The sequence below is a fragment of the Chionomys nivalis genome, chromosome 12, assembly GCF_950005125.1.
Source record: "Chionomys nivalis chromosome 12, mChiNiv1.1, whole genome shotgun sequence".
Lineage (NCBI taxonomy): Eukaryota > Metazoa > Chordata > Mammalia > Rodentia > Cricetidae > Chionomys > Chionomys nivalis.
Window position 1 is genome coordinate 71981650 of NC_080097.1, and position 14953 is coordinate 71996602.

The 14953-nt window shown below is 45.1% G+C and overlaps 2 protein-coding genes across 8 annotated transcripts in view; both read left to right on the plus strand.

Annotated features, from left to right (window-relative positions):
- Nucleotides 1-9543, plus strand: part of Cfap70 (cilia and flagella associated protein 70) — a 58956-nt gene extending 49413 nt beyond the window's left edge. For all 7 annotated transcript variants that reach the window (XM_057786519.1, XM_057786520.1, XM_057786521.1 and 4 more), the window contains 6 exons: nt 1978-2130; nt 3112-3273; nt 6291-6380; nt 8734-8835; nt 9059-9106; nt 9355-9543. In XM_057786519.1, coding sequence (XP_057642502.1) covers nt 1978-2130; nt 3112-3273; nt 6291-6380; nt 8734-8835; nt 9059-9106; nt 9355-9435 — 636 coding nt within the window. In that variant the 3' untranslated portion in view covers nt 9436-9543. The remainder of the gene's footprint in view (nt 1-1977; nt 2131-3111; nt 3274-6290; nt 6381-8733; nt 8836-9058; nt 9107-9354) is intronic.
- A 1132-nt stretch (nt 9544-10675) lies between these two features.
- On the plus strand, nt 10676-14878 carry Mrps16 (mitochondrial ribosomal protein S16). The gene is made up of 3 exons (XM_057786413.1): nt 10676-10802; nt 11327-11587; nt 11959-14878. The coding sequence occupies exons 1-3, from the start codon at nt 10790-10792 to the stop codon at nt 12090-12092; spliced, it is 408 nt and encodes a 135-aa protein (XP_057642396.1). The 5' UTR covers nt 10676-10789; the 3' UTR covers nt 12093-14878.
- Nucleotides 14879-14953: the final 75 nt, after the last annotated feature.

The window sequence follows — 14953 nt, forward strand, 5'->3', positions numbered from 1 at the left end:
AGCCTGCTCGTTTGTCTTCTGGCCGCCTAGTCTCCCGAAATAATCATGCAGAAATCTGAATTAATTGCAATACTGTTTGGCCAATAGCTTAAGCATATTGTTCTTTTTTTTTTTTTTTTTTTTTTTTTTTGGTTTTTTTCCGAGACAGGGTTTCTCTATGGTTTTGGAGCCTGTCCTGGAACTAGCTCTTGTAGACCAGGCTGGTCTCAAACTCATAGAGATTAGCTTGTTCTTATATCCTAAACTAACCTATCTCTATTAATCTGTGTATCGCCACGTGGTTGTGGCATACCAGGTAAAGTTCTGTCCTTCATCTGGCGACTGTCTCCGGCGGGGTTACATGGCTTCTCCCTGACTCACCTATTCTCTCTATCTGTCTCTCTCTCCGTGTCTGTCTCTGTCTCTCTCTCTCTCTCTGTCTCTCTGTCTCTCTCTCTGTCTCTCTCTCTGTCTCTCTGTCTCTGTCTCTGTCTCTGTCTCTCTCTCTCTCTCTCTCTCTCTCTCTATATATATATATATATATATATATATATATATATATATATATACATATCTTCCAGCCTGGCTGTATTCTGTTAAAGCCATTGGCCAAAAGCTGCTTCTTTATTCACCAATGGTAGTAAAACACTCAGCATACAGAGGGGAATCCCACATCACTTTTTCTTTTAGGAACTTATAAATCTTGGAGATTCATAGGCACCTGATTATACCTCTTTTACCATCCATTCCTGAAAACAGACACACAGTGCTATGTGAGAGAGGGCTAAAAAATTAAATTATTTTAGTGGTACAACGAGGCTATAGATTTGGCAAGATGGCTTAGTGGGTAAAGGGGTGAGGCCTTGAGTTTGACTTCTGGTACACACATGATGGAAGAAGAGAACCAACTCCTGTGAAAGTTATTTCCTTACCTCCACATACACAACGTAGTACCCATGTGCCCCTGCCCCCACCTCTACAAACACGCATTCACATACATTATTTCCAAATTTACTGACACACATAGTCACAGGCAGAGCAGCTGGGGATGCAGTCTTCTTCCCCAAAAGGAAGTCTCAATAAGCACATGCCCACACGAGGGGTGCTCATGAGCAAGTGGTGGGAGGGAGAGTGAAATCCAGGACTGGTGGAGTTGGCCCTGATCCTGCAACCACACGCCTCCAGGAGGGCATGCAGTCTCACGAAAGGATGGGCTGGACCACATTGAACAAGAGCTTTTCACACCGGGGAGCCTTCCCAGTAGAAACAGGCTCTCTCCTCAGTGAGTAAATCCCATCTCCCCTGGTCAGAGCACCCGCAGCCGGTAGAGCTGACAGGCTTCTGTATCAAGGGCTGAAACACTAAGAATCGACTGCAAAAACTGAGGAGGCTTCACTTCTGCTTTGCAAGCATATCTGACTGCACCAGATTTGCAGGTCATTTAAATTGAGGAGGTGGGGAAAGAGCCTCAAATGCACTGGTAAGCATAAATGTTTAGTGGTATGGCAAAAGCAGGTCTTTATATTTGTGAAATTCCAAGTCTTAGCATTTCAGAGAGGTGGGGCTTGCCTCATTATAAGTTTCCTTAAAATGTCAACAGTTTGAGAATGTTACGTCCTGTAAGTAGACGACTGAAGCCTTTTCCTGTACCCAATACATACAGTATACATACACCAGGGCCAGCACATGCGGTGCTGCGGGGTCTACATACACCAGGGCCAGCACCATGCGCTGCTGCGGGGTCTAACTCTCAGTCTGGTGATCACCAGGGCCAGCACTGCGCAGTGCTGCAGGGTGTTCACTCGAAAATGTTGATATTTACTGACTGAATAGCTGTTACTAGAACATGAAGTACTGAATGCTTATGATTTGCTCTTGTCCCTTTGCCACTAAAGATGCTCATTTTACTCTGTGAGATACCCCTCACTGTTTCCTATAAAGCTCTGCGGCTAACACAAGCAGTCATTTTATGCTCTTGATCATTGGGTTTCCTTGCAGTTTGTGCACAGAGTGCTGGCACATGAGCTGCTGTGCCCTCAAGGAGGACCCAGTTGTGAATATTATTTGGTTCTGGCCCAGACACATCTTCTCAAGAAGGACTTTGCTAAGACAGAGGAGTACCTTCAGCAAGCAGCCCAGATGGACTATCTGGTACTGATTTTCCTAGATAAAGCCTCTTGAATGGGAGGAGGGGTGTGAACAGGCTTTGTTAAAATAGAGATGACAGCAGGGCACAATAGTGTGGGTCTCAGCAGCTAAGAGACTTGAGCCCAGAAGTTTGAGGCAGGCACAGGCAGCATGAGGAGACTCTGTCTTAAAACAGAGTAGTGGTACCATATCATAGAGAGAGTTCTGATGTGCATGGTGTGTGTGTGTAACATTTACACTTGTGTTTTTTTAAAAAATATTTATTTATTATGTATACAATATTCTGTCTGTGTATATGCCTGTAGGCCAGAAGAGGGCACCAGACTCCATCACAAATGGTTGTGAGCCACCATGTGGTTGCCAGGAACTGAACTCAGGACCTTTGGAAGAGCAGGCAATGCTCTCAACCTCTGAGCCATCTCTCCAGCCCCCTACACTTGTGGTTTTTTTTTTTTTTTCTTAAGTGAGCATGAGTTTTACAAAAGGTAAAGAGAATAGATAAAGTGGGCATTTAGCAGAAATTTCTCATTATTTCAAGTTTCTAGACTTCTATTAGCTCCGAATAGCATTATCCTGATTACAGTTGAGTGTTTGTCTTAATAGTCACCCCTGAAGACCAAATGGCTTTGAGGAATCAGAAAATGAGAGCAGACCTAGGAAATCACTCCCTAGCGTGACACATGCAGCTCTTTGTGTGTGCGCTGGAGAAAAGAATTGGTGAGGAGACTGTGTGATGATGGCACTGTGCCTTTAATCCCAGCACTGCAGAGGTGGGCAAATCTTTGTGAGTTCGAGGTCAGCCTGGTCTACAAAGCAAGTTTTGAGTTCCAGGACAGCCAGGTCAGCCAGGAATACACAGAAAAACCCTGTCTCGAAAAAACAAACAAACAATAAAGAGAAATGTACCAATCTAACTTTAAATGTTAAATAAAATTGATTAGAGACTTAACTACCAGTCACCCTGCATGTTCTCTGCTTCCTCAGAACCCTAATGTCTGGGGTGTGAAGGGTCATCTCTATTTTCTGAGCGGAGACCATGCGGAGGCCAAGGCATGCTACGAGCGAACTATTAGTTTTGTCGTCGACGCTTCTGAGATGCACTTCATCTTCCTACGCCTGGGGCACATCTACCTGGAGGAGAAGGAGGTAAAGGAGAGAGAGGCTGGGATACCATGACCCAGGATCTGTCCGGGGCGATGGAGAAACTTAGAGCAACCCCAAGAGTCCCGTCCTCTGTCCTCCCACCCCTACCCGCTTTTTAGGGACCTTCACTTTGGTAAGTCTACCCCGCAGGAAAGAACTCAGGACACGTTAGAAGGAAGTTCTGAAATTTATTAAGTAGAGATACAGAATAATACAGCATTTAGCTAAACACGAGTGGGAGAGGAGGGAGTAAAGCCGACGTAACCGCAATACACATCCAAAATGGGTGTGGGCTTCACCAGAGATCAGTCTGGATATTGTCATATGGGTATTGTGAGCTGTAATTTAAGAGGAGCTTTAAAGACTAAGCAAGTTTTTAAAAATCAGAATGTAAAAACTAAGTTGTGGGGCTGGAGCGATAGCTTGATGGTTGTTTTGTCTTCATTCCTTTTCCTTATTCACCCATAAATGTCAGTTTTTATTTACTATATTAACCAACAGGAACATGACATCACAATGCTGGACAATACACATGGGAAGGCTGAGCCAGGGCTGAGAGAAGTCACAGCCCTGCTGCAGTGAAGTAAATGAGACATTTTCTTTCTTTCTTTCTCTCTCTCTCTCTCTCTCTCTCTCTCTCTCTCTCTCTCTCTCTCTCTTTCTTTCTTTCTTTTGTTTTTCAAGACAGAGATTCTCGTAGCTTTGGAGCCTGTCCTGGCTGGAACTAGCTCTTGTAGACCAGGTTGGCCTTGAACTCACAAAGATCTTCCTGCCTCTGCCTGGGATTAAGGGTGTGCACCACCACTGCCTGGCTGACATTTTCTTTCTGATGTCATTGCAAGCAATATAGTCACTAAGCAACCAGTTCCTAGATTAAATATTCAAGGTCAGCTATAGATACAAGGCAAGAAATAAGCCGCTGAGTCCTACTTCTTTTGGAAGTTTCATTTTGTTTTTTTTTTACTTTGAATATTTATTTATTTTTATTTTTAATTTTATATTTTTCTTTTTTTTATTAAATTTATTTATTATTTTATTAAAGATTTCTGCCTCCTCCCCGCCACCACCTCCCATTTCCCTCCCCCTCCCCAATCAAGTCCCCCTCCCTTGTCAGCCCTAAGAGCAATCAGGGTTCCCAGCCCTGTGGGAAGTCTAAGGACCACCCACCTCCATCCAGGTCTAGTAAGGAAGTTTCATTTTGTAAAGAGACAGACAGGGTCTTGCTGAGTGTGGCAGTGTGTACCTATGGTCCCAGTGCTCAAGGGCTTAGGTCACAGGATTCTTGAGCATGAACTTTGAAGTCAACCTGGGGAAAATACTGAGGTCTTGTCTCAAACAACAAAAAAGAGACAATGGTCTAGGGATATAGTGCAGTTGGTTGAATGCACGTCTATCATGAATACAGCCTTGGGATCAAATAAAACTGGGTGTGGTGGCACATCCTTGGAATTTCAGGTTTCAGAAGGTAGAGGTTGGAGAACCAGTCATTGAAGGGTCATCCCGGGCTACAGCAAGCTTGAGGCCAGTCTGGGCTATATGAGACTGATGTGGGATTTCCCTCTGTGTGCTGTGATTACCACTGATAAATAAAGGAACTGCTTTGGGTCTATAGCAGAACTATAGAAAAAACAGAGCTAGGCTGGGGGGAAAACTAAACGGAATGCTGGGAGAAAGGAGGTGGAATCAGAGAGAAGCCATGTAGCCCTACCAGAACTTTGCCGGTAAGCCACTGCCATGTGGCGAAACACAGAAAAATCAAATGGATTAAATTAATATGTAAGATTTAGCCAATAAGAAGCTAGAGCTAATGGGCCAAGCAGTGTTTTAAATAATATAGTTTCTGGGTGATCATTTTGGGGCTGAGCAGCTGGAAATGAACAAGCAGCCCTCCTTACAGCATGAGACCCTGTTGCACGAATATTAAAAACCCAGAGACAGATATTTGGGTTCAAGATGAAGATCAGAAAAGCAAAACAGCCAGCCACTGGTTCTCACCTCTACCTCAGACTGAAATGGGCGAGATTCTAGATTCTGTCTCCACAAATCCTCAGACTAAAGACTGAGCCTGAGACCTGTCTCTTCCCATTTTATATTCCTCTCTAGTGCTGGGATTAAAGGCGTGCACCACCACCACCCAGCCTCTATGGCTAACTAGTGTGGCTGCTGGGATTAAAGGTGTGTGCTACCACTGTCTGGCCTGTATGGCAGACTAGTGTGGCTGTTTTGCCCTCTGATCTTCAGGCACACTTTATGTATTAAACCACAAATAGTATCCCACTATATCTGTCTCAGCTTCACCCACACTAAAAGAAAAGAGATGGAATCTTATTATGTTACAAGACTGCCTTTGAACTTTTGGGCTCAACCAATCCTCTTCTCTCAGCTCTCAGACATTGAGTAGCTGGAGTATAGACTTTGCATCTGAAGGAAGCTGGATCTTTGAATGTCTCTAAATATCTTCTGTGGCACATCTAGACTTTTCTGATAGGAGACCAGGTTCTCAGAGGGACCAGAGGCTCAGTGTCTGTCATCCTTCCATACGATGCCACTTCCAAGGGAAAAGATTTAGTCCATAAAGTCTAGACAGAAATCAGATGAGTGTAAGTCCCTCTCTCGTCTTCAGATCTGCTCCCAGGTTCTTACCCTTTTGACCTTTCATTTTGGCTTCCTCATCTCCCCCAGTCCTCTTGCATCAGCTCCTTTAAAGGAGCCCCGAAAATATAATCCGGTAGGGCAGTGGTGGCGCACGCCTTTAATTCCAGCACTGGGGGGGCCGAGACAGGCGGATCTCCATGAGTTCAAGCCAGCCTGGTCTACAGAGTGGGTTCCAGGCTCCAAAACTACAGAGAAACCCCACCTTTAAAAGCACACCCTCCCCCCAAAAAAAGTAAAAATAAAAGAAAGAAAATATAATCCAAGGAATCACTCAATTCGAGGTTATTCTGGAGCAAAACTGTCAAGAAGATCACAGTTACCTTACAACATGGTGTTTGAAACTTAATGGTGCTTTCTTTCAACAGTATGAAAAGGCAAAGAGAACCTACATGCAAGCCTGCAAGAGATCGCCTTCATGCCTGACCTGGCTAGGACTAGGAATTGCCTGTTACAGGGTAAGAAAACAAGAGTCTGAATACCAGGCCCTGATTCCTTGGTCCTCCGAGCATATTGTGGGGGGTTGTAATGATGGTGGAATGGCAGTCTTCTCTAATGAAAAAAATTTCTTCAAAATTATTCATAAGGCCAGGCAGTGGTGGCACACGCCTTTTATGCCAGGACTCAGGAGGCAGAGGCAGGCTGATCTCTGTGAATTCAAGGCCAGCCTGGTCTACAGAGCTAGTTCCAGGATAGTTAGGGCTGTTACACAGAGAAATATTGTCTCAAAAAAACAACAACAAAAAAAAAAGGAAGGAAGGAACAGAGAAAAAGAAAAAGAAAAAGAAAGAGAAGAAAGAAAGAAAGAAAGAAAGAAAGAAAGAAAGAAAGAAAAGAGCATTGCCTGCTCTTTCAGAGGACCTGCTGGCACCCACATGGCAGCCCAATGTCTGTAAGTACAAGTCCAGGAGATCCAATGAATGTAGACAAAACACCAATGCACATAAAATAAAATTAAACTAAATGAAAAAATGAAAAAAAAAAAAAAGAAAACTCTTAGGCAAACCTAGCCTGAGAAATCTGAGATATAAATAGACCGAAGCGAGCTCACAGGGCTACACAGTCAGCTACGGGGTCAATGTTATTCTTTTAGCTTTTTATCACGGACAGTTTAAATGTTCTTAGCCTGTAAAGAGAGGAAAATGCCTTCTACTCTACCCTGCTTTGGCCTTCATTAACTTAAGGTCACCATTGTCTTCATCCTCGTCATTTCTTTCCTCTGTAGTCTTTTTTTTTTTTTTTTTAAGATTTTATTTATTTATTAAGTATACAGTGTTCTGCCAGAAGAGGGCACCATATCTTGTTACAGATGGTTGTGAACCACCATGTGGTTGCTGGGGATTGAACTCAGGACCTCTGGAAGAACAGTCAGTGCTCTTAACCTCTGAGCCATCTCTCCAGCCCTCCTCTGCAGTCTTTCAAAACACCTGTTAGACATGGCACAGTCATCTGCAAATGTGCTAACATGGTCAGCAGACTCTAAGTCCTGTGCTGTCCAGTGCCGGGAGGGGATTCTCATGTACCGAAGGTGGCCTCAGACTCACTGTTTAGCCAAACATGTCCTTAAACTCCTCATCTTTTCCCCTTACCTACCCAGTGCTGGGATTGTAGACAGACGTTTTCCATCAAGGCTGTGAGGCTGTTGATGTCTATCATGTTCAGAGTCCCTGCCTTGAGGCTGGGACAGCACCTTCCATCGTTCAGGGGGTAAAAGTGGAGGCAGAGGAAAGTAGTTCCTTATGGGGTGAAGGCCAGCCAGGGCTGCAGAGAGACCCTGTCTCAGAAAAATAAAAAAAAAAAATGATAGTTTTATATGCATGATGTACTCAGTCACGCTCCATACCTTTGTAGTTAGTCCCTTTAGCTTTCCTGACCTTGTGCGTCTAATGAACTTCATGGTTCCTCTCTGAGGCTATCCTTTGGTGTTAGGGTAGATCCGATGCTGTTTCTCTTTGTTCCACTTCTAGATCGCTAGTGTGCTTTTACTATAGAAATATTTATTTTTATTTTGTAATGGAAATGTTTATGTATTTTATTTTTCACTATGTTTTGCTTTTTTTGTTGTTTTTTAATGTGTCTACCAGTGAGGTCTTTGATGGTAGGGTGCAGTATACGTGTGCACGTATTTTCTTCTCAGCATCAAGTATACAAATGTGGAGTGATTGAATAATCAATACCCGAAAGCCCTGACGAGTAGGTCAAACTTGGCCATGATTGAAAGGCTACTAACCCTTCATCTTTTCTTGGGCTTAGAAAGTCTCTCTCTCTCTCTCTCTCTCTCTGCTTTGTTTTGTTTGTTTTTCAAGTCAGGGCTTCTCTGTGCAGTCCTGGTTGTCCTAGAACTTGCTCTGTAAACCAAGCTGGCCTTAAATTCAGAAATTCGCCTGCCTCTGCCTTCTGAGTGCACCACTGGTGCCCAGCTTTCAAAACATGAAAACAAATTTAGGCCTAGTGGCTCATGCCTATAATCCCAATGCCTGGTCAGCTGAGGTAGGATAGTTTCAGTTCCAAGGCCAGTCCTGCTGAGAGTCTCTACACAGGAAGGCCCAGTCTCTAAATAAATAATTTTAAAACAAAATAGATAAAAAAAGAAGTTACTTTATCATGGGGAGGAGAGATATATATCTACCATCTACCCATTCACAAATAATACCTATTAATAGTTATGAAATTATATAAGAACACGTAAAATATATGCTGCACGTGACCCCAGGATTTTGAGGTTTTGTTTGGAAGAGCACTGGTGGAGGTCATGGACATCTTAAGTGAAAAGCACGCTGGACTGTGTCTCTTCTCTCCCTCTCTGCCAAGCTGGAGGAGCTCACTGAGGCTGAGGATGCTCTCTCCGAAGCCAATGCACTGAATAACTACAATGCTGAAGTATGGGCTTATCTGGCTCTGGTCTGTCTGAAGGTAAGTGTTTCTTATTGTCCCTCCACAAAGCCCTTTCAGGGAACGGGCAAGGGACCAACTAAGAGAGGGAAGATGGCTGCTAACACGTAATAACCCAAGTTTGATTAGCTCTGGATTTGGTCATTGTACTGATGACAATGGAAATGTCAATCTTGGGCAGTCCCTCCTTGAAATGATTATGCTTAGTAATCATTAACTCACATGTTCTGTGCGTTTCTTTCAGGTTGGACGACAGCTGGAAGCTGAGCAGGCCTACAAGTACACAATAAAGGTATGCGGCAGAGGGCTGTAAGACCCAGAATGTAGATTGTGAGCACTCGGTGCTTGATGGATTTCCGCCGAGGGAAACGCACACCCATGAAAACAACACAACATTCTAAGTCTTTAAGGGAGCTCCCATGGTATTGAGAATATCGGAAAAGCCCATTCTATCCCGCAAATTTGGAGCCTCACAAATTAGGGTTCTTCAAAGCTTCATGTGTTCGAGTTACCTGCTGTTTCCTCGTCTTGTTTCTGCAGCTGAAACTGAAAGATGAGGCTCTGCTTACAGAAATCCACACCGTTCAGGAAATGGTTGGCTTTGGAGATCCATCTTTCTGACATCCTTAAAAATGGATATTCAATATGGAACCACAAGCATCTCATCTTCCTTCCCAAATTGTCACTACATGAAACCTGACCTCTTCCCCCTTAGCTGTTAACTATAAATCAGATCACAATTAAAAAGGAAAAACCAAATTTATCAGTGTTGTTTTTTGAGTCTTATATATTTCATGTTTATATAATTATGTAACTAATTAATAAATAATATTTTGTGGATAGCTGTATGGCATAATGGTGTGACTATTACAATTTCTGATGAAGCATAAGCTTCATCAATTGCCAAGGTTCTTGACCAGCTTCAGTTACTGGGGCTTGGCAATGAAGGCATCATCTTCAAAGGTGAGCTTAGAACGCTGTCATCTACATCACTGGGCAAGAGAGCAGAGGATATTCTTGGGGCTAAGCCTTTTGGGAGAGCTGAAAGAAAGGTCTTTAAGACAGACATACTAATTTCTTTAAATCAACCAGTATCTTCATGGATGTAAATCAGGAGTGGCTTTTACACACCATTGTGATCAGAGTTGCAAAATTCACTAGTGAAGCCGTAATTCTAGGTCTTGAGAGGACAAAGAAATCATACCCTTAATTTCTTAGAACATGTTGCAGTAAAGGGGGGAAACGAAAGCCCTCTCCCCCTTTATTTATTTAGCTGTTTAGTATTTATTTCGAGGCAGGGATTCTCTGTGTAACAGTCCTGGCTGTCCCGGAACTAGCTCTGTAGACCAGAGCTGGTCTTGAACTCATGAGATCCGCCTGCCTCTGCCTTCCGAATGGCGTGCGCCACCACCACCCGACTCCCCACCCACCTTAATTTTTAATGGAGCGATTTCTTCTGTGAGGGCGGGAGAATATGAGGGAAAGTGAGAGTCACATTAATAAACAGAATAAATTATTTTTAATCCTGCTCCTCGCTCAGTCCCCTGCTGTGTCCGGACCGCCCGGGCTCTCCGGTGGGACCCCACCTGCCCGCCAGGCCGTCACCAGCGCTTGCCGCCGTTACCAGGGCGGGAATCGCTGCAGCACCCCTGCAGACCGGACCCGCAGTCTCGCAATACTCCCCCACTGCCGCAGGGAATCACGACAACGACAGCCCCACGAGCAGCTCCACGCCTACAAACACAGCTCTTCCGCGTCATTTAAGGAAGTCGGGGTCTGGGTCGCCTTGTTGTCTTCCGGTAGACGCAGAAAGAGAAAGCGGAAGAGGCGGGGCGAGCGGCCAACCGCTTCCGCAGTGGGCTTTCCGGAGGCTGAAGGTGCGTGCGAGGCCGCTTGGGGCGCTCCCCCAGGCTTCAGGCTCTGTGCGGCTGGTCTATGCAGAGAGGACAGCCGCAGGGTCACGCGTCGCTGCGCCATGGTCCACCTTAGTGAGTGCGCGGGGCTTTGGGACGCGTGCGGGAAGCGGGGACCCGGGCTGGGAGCGGCAGTATCGCCTCAGTCCACTTTGTTTTTAGACAGGGTCTCACTGTGTAGCATTGGCTAGCCTAGAACTCAGTAGGTAAAGACAGGCTGGCTTCGAACTCTTAGACAGCAAACTCTGTCTATGCCCTCAAATGTGTTGTGCTTAAAGGCGTGCTCCCCGGCGCCCGGGCTCTCATCTCAGTTTTTCCCAAAAAATCGTCGTGGTAGTCGTTTTGCAAATGAGGCAGCCAAGGGTACAAGGTCGCAACCTAGTAAATGGCAGGTCCGTAGTGCCCGCGTTTGGGGAAAAGGAGGTATGTCCGAGATGGGATGTTGAAGGGGGAAAGTTTTACAGATAAGTTGGTACCTAAGCCGGACGGAATAGATTGGAAGTGAGAACATTGCAGGAGAAAGAGGAGTTGGGCCTTCACCATATATGACCTATTTTGTGTCTGCTGTTTTTGCGTTCTAACCAGTTATTTCTCTACAGCAACCTTTCTCTGCAAAGCGTACCGTGGGGGCCACCTAACCATCCGCCTCGCCTTGGGTGGCTGCACCAACCGGCCCTTTTACCGCATCGTGGCTGCTCACAACAAGTGTCCCAGGGATGGCCGCTTCGTGGAGCAGTTGGGCTCCTTCGATCCGCTGCCCAACAGTAACGGAGAAAAACTGGTTGCCCTCAACCTGAACCGGATCCGGTATTGGATTGGCTGTGGGGCTCACCTCTCTAAGCCTATGGAGAAACTTCTGGGTAAAACATCTCTGAGCTTAGATAATTTAAGAGGTTCTTATACCGGAGTCAGTTCTAGGGTAATAGAAACAAAGGATGATTTTCACTGCATCCATGCTGCTCCGGACAGGAGGAAGGTGTGGTGATGTAATTGCCAGTTTTTTGGAACACTTGGAGTGACTTGGATGTTGTGGGGGTAAAAATGGAGCTAGTGTGACTTGGGCGCCTGTCTGTCAGTTTCCTTTTTTCCCTTTAAAGTAAGGAGAGCAGTGTTAGGAAGCAGACAGTGAGCTTGGCCCATTTCTTGTCTGGGCCGTGGGTCAGGCATTGCATCTCAGTCCTGGGAAGCATTGGCATGTGCAATATTACAGAGAAAATCCTGCTGCTTTTAGGTCTTTCTGGCTTTTACCCCCTGCATCCAATGATGATTACAAATGCTGAGAGACTTCGGAGGAAGAGAGCTCAAGAAGCCCTCTTAGCGTCGCAGAAAACAGAATCGGAGCCTGGAGAAACGGAAGCAAGCTGACGTCAGTGCACACAGTTGTGGCTGCAAGGCCAAGGGGCCTTCACAACTCTTGCGCAGAGCTTTCTGTTGGGTTTGAGGATCAATAAATGGAGGTTTTCAAGTCCCAGTCTTCCAGCATAACCTGAGCAGAATCAGACAGAGGTTTGTTGTCTGACATTAGAGCTGCTAGGCCTCCTGCCTTACCTGTGAGTCAGTGGGTGTGGGGAGGTTTGGTTTTGGGATAAGGCACTGGTCACATTGGGCAGTTTTACAATCTGCTGCCTTTTAGTCCTTTCCTGCGTCAAAGCCCTCAACTAGAACGTGCTTTGCCCATTCAAACGCTTTCTTTAAGACAGGGTCTTGCTCTGCAACCCTGACTGGTGTGGAGCTTGTTACATGTGATACGTAGACCAGACTGGCCCATAGCGTGCAGCCTCTTGACCCTGTCTCCTGAGTGCTGGGATTGCAGGTAGAGCTACTATTGCCTGGCCCCAGTGCTTTCTTTGTCACTTGGGATCATCCCAAAACTCAAGAAGTTACCTTGTTTATTGTTTGTATTAGTGAAGATTTATATTGTTTTCTTGACATATGATCTCAGGTTTACACAGATGGACTGTAAAAATTGCTTTGGGGTTTTAATAACCTACCTTTTGTTTTGTTTTTGTTTTTTAGAGATAGGCTTTCTCTCTGTGACAGTTCAGGTTGTCCTGGAACTCAGAGAGATCTGCCTGCCAAATAAATGCTGGGCTTAAAGGCGTGCACCGCTACCTTTTAAGAGAGTAGTTAGAAGGAAGCTAATACAAAGCCTCTTCGTATAGCCAGCTCTGTACTGAGAAAGTGCTTGTATTCAAGTATTACAACTCTAGTTCAATTATATCCATGTTCACAGATGAGAGAGGCTGTCCCTCAACAGTAGGAAACTTTATAGACTCCATGTGTCCTACAGAGTCTTCCTACATATATTGTTGCCTATATGAGGGGAAAGGTAGTGATAAGGGGGCTTTTCTGTGGAGATAGCTCCAGGGGTAAAAGTGCTTAACCATGTAGTTCTGAGGTCCTGAATTCAAATCCGTAGAACTCATATAACAGGAAGTGGAAGAGTCTGCAGTAGCAGCATCCTACAGGAACATGGATGGGAGGGAAAGACAAAGGAATCTTCAGACACAGGCCAGCTGGTGTGCACAGTGGAAAAACAAAGGAGGCCACCCTGTCTCAAGAAAGGTCCAAAGTAAAGTTGACGGCTGTGGTCTTCCTTTGGCTTCCACACATGTGCTGTGCTGTAGCAGGCACATACCCACCTAACTCACACACACACATCATACACAGAAGACAGTCAGTGATAGGAGTGTTGTGCTTAGGCATCCTGAGTTTGGTATGTAAATGAGAGGCCTATGAAATCAAATCTAACATTGTGCTTCACCAGAACAATAGGATCTATAGCTACTAGCATGAATTACTTGTTGAAGGAATACTGGCCTACTTGAGCATGTAGCTCTGGCAGGCCTTGCCCTTCTCCCCAGTTCCCTCTGTCTTGCTAAAAACCATTAGATTAAATCCCTAAAGTTAGCCACCAGCATTTGTTCCTTATTTGACCACTTCATCCTCCTGAGGCTAACTTGCCCGGCTATCCAAGTGTTAAAGTCCAGCAATCAAAAACCCCCTTTGGTTTACCCAACTAACAAGCCCAATCAGTATACACCGTGACATCCTCACGCAGACCTCCCATTTTCTCAAGGTCATTTGCTACTGTTTGCTGCCTGAGTCCGAAAGCAGCCACTTTAACTTTTCTTCCCACTTAATAAAGGATCTTTCTGGAAAATAGATGTTTGGGTGTGGTTTGTGCCTAATCCTGGGTCTGAGAGGGAGCCTCTGCCACGCATGGGGGAGTCTCCTTCACATGATAATTTGTTTTTCACAAGCTGGATAGATAATGTAGGTTTCAAATTTAGAGTAAGGCTAAAGTACTGGAAGGTTCCAAGGTCTGCTCATGCTCTGACTTATCTGGGTTCTAGAAACATCTATTAGCAAATGCACTTTCTGAGATTGAGGCTCTCCAACGTGGCTGCTGGTTTTCCTTCACTTGGCATGAGGGGTCTTTGAGAAGAGATAGAGAGGGACTGCCTTTAGTTGTCTTTGATTTTTAGATATGAGGAGTGGGAAAAGCTGAGAAACCACGGAAATGTTTAAAATGAGAGGCTGAGTCAGTCTTATGACCACCAAAAGTGTCAGGTGACTGGAGCAGGCAAGGAGAATTAATTCTGTGCTGTCTAATATATATGGTCCTGTCTGGAATATAAAAGGTATTTTTTGTTTTTTCAAGACATGGGTTTCTCTGTGTAACAGCTCTGGCTGCCGTGGAACTGGCCCTGTAGACCAGGCTGACCTCAAATTCACAGTGATACACCTGTCTCTGCCACCCACGTGCTGGAACTAAAGGTGTGTGCCACCACTGCTTTGTGCGTTGTGTTTGACACAGGCTTTCTCCTGTGTCGAGGATTGAGGGATTCATCCCAGATGATGTCATTTGAGCCTGTATAGTTCTGTTTCGAGAATCTTAAAAAAACACATTACTTTAACCTTTGGGTTGAGCATGTTAAATTTCTCAACGCAAATACATGACCATTCGTATTACATTTATGTGATTTGTATGTGTGTGGAGGTCAGAAGACAACTTGATGGGTTCTGTGCTGGGGGTCATCAGGTACGACTGAGTATCCTTGCCAGCCCGAGTAACCGCTTTCTATTGGGAAACTGCTGAATGTTTTCATGTGTCATTGAGTGAGCTTCTGTGTAAGAATCCGGGAGGCAGATTTCGGGGCAGGAAGGAGTGCTTCCGCTCCAGGAGACTAGGCGCTCCGCGCACGCAGAGAGCCGTATTTTCG

Excerpts from the sequence above, each read along its gene's own strand:
- Mrps16 (XM_057786413.1), top strand. Across the intron at positions 11,588-11,958 it reads GCCTATGGAGAAACTTCTGG|GTCTTTCTGGCTTTTACCCC; the intron begins GTAAAACATCTC and ends TGCTGCTTTTAG.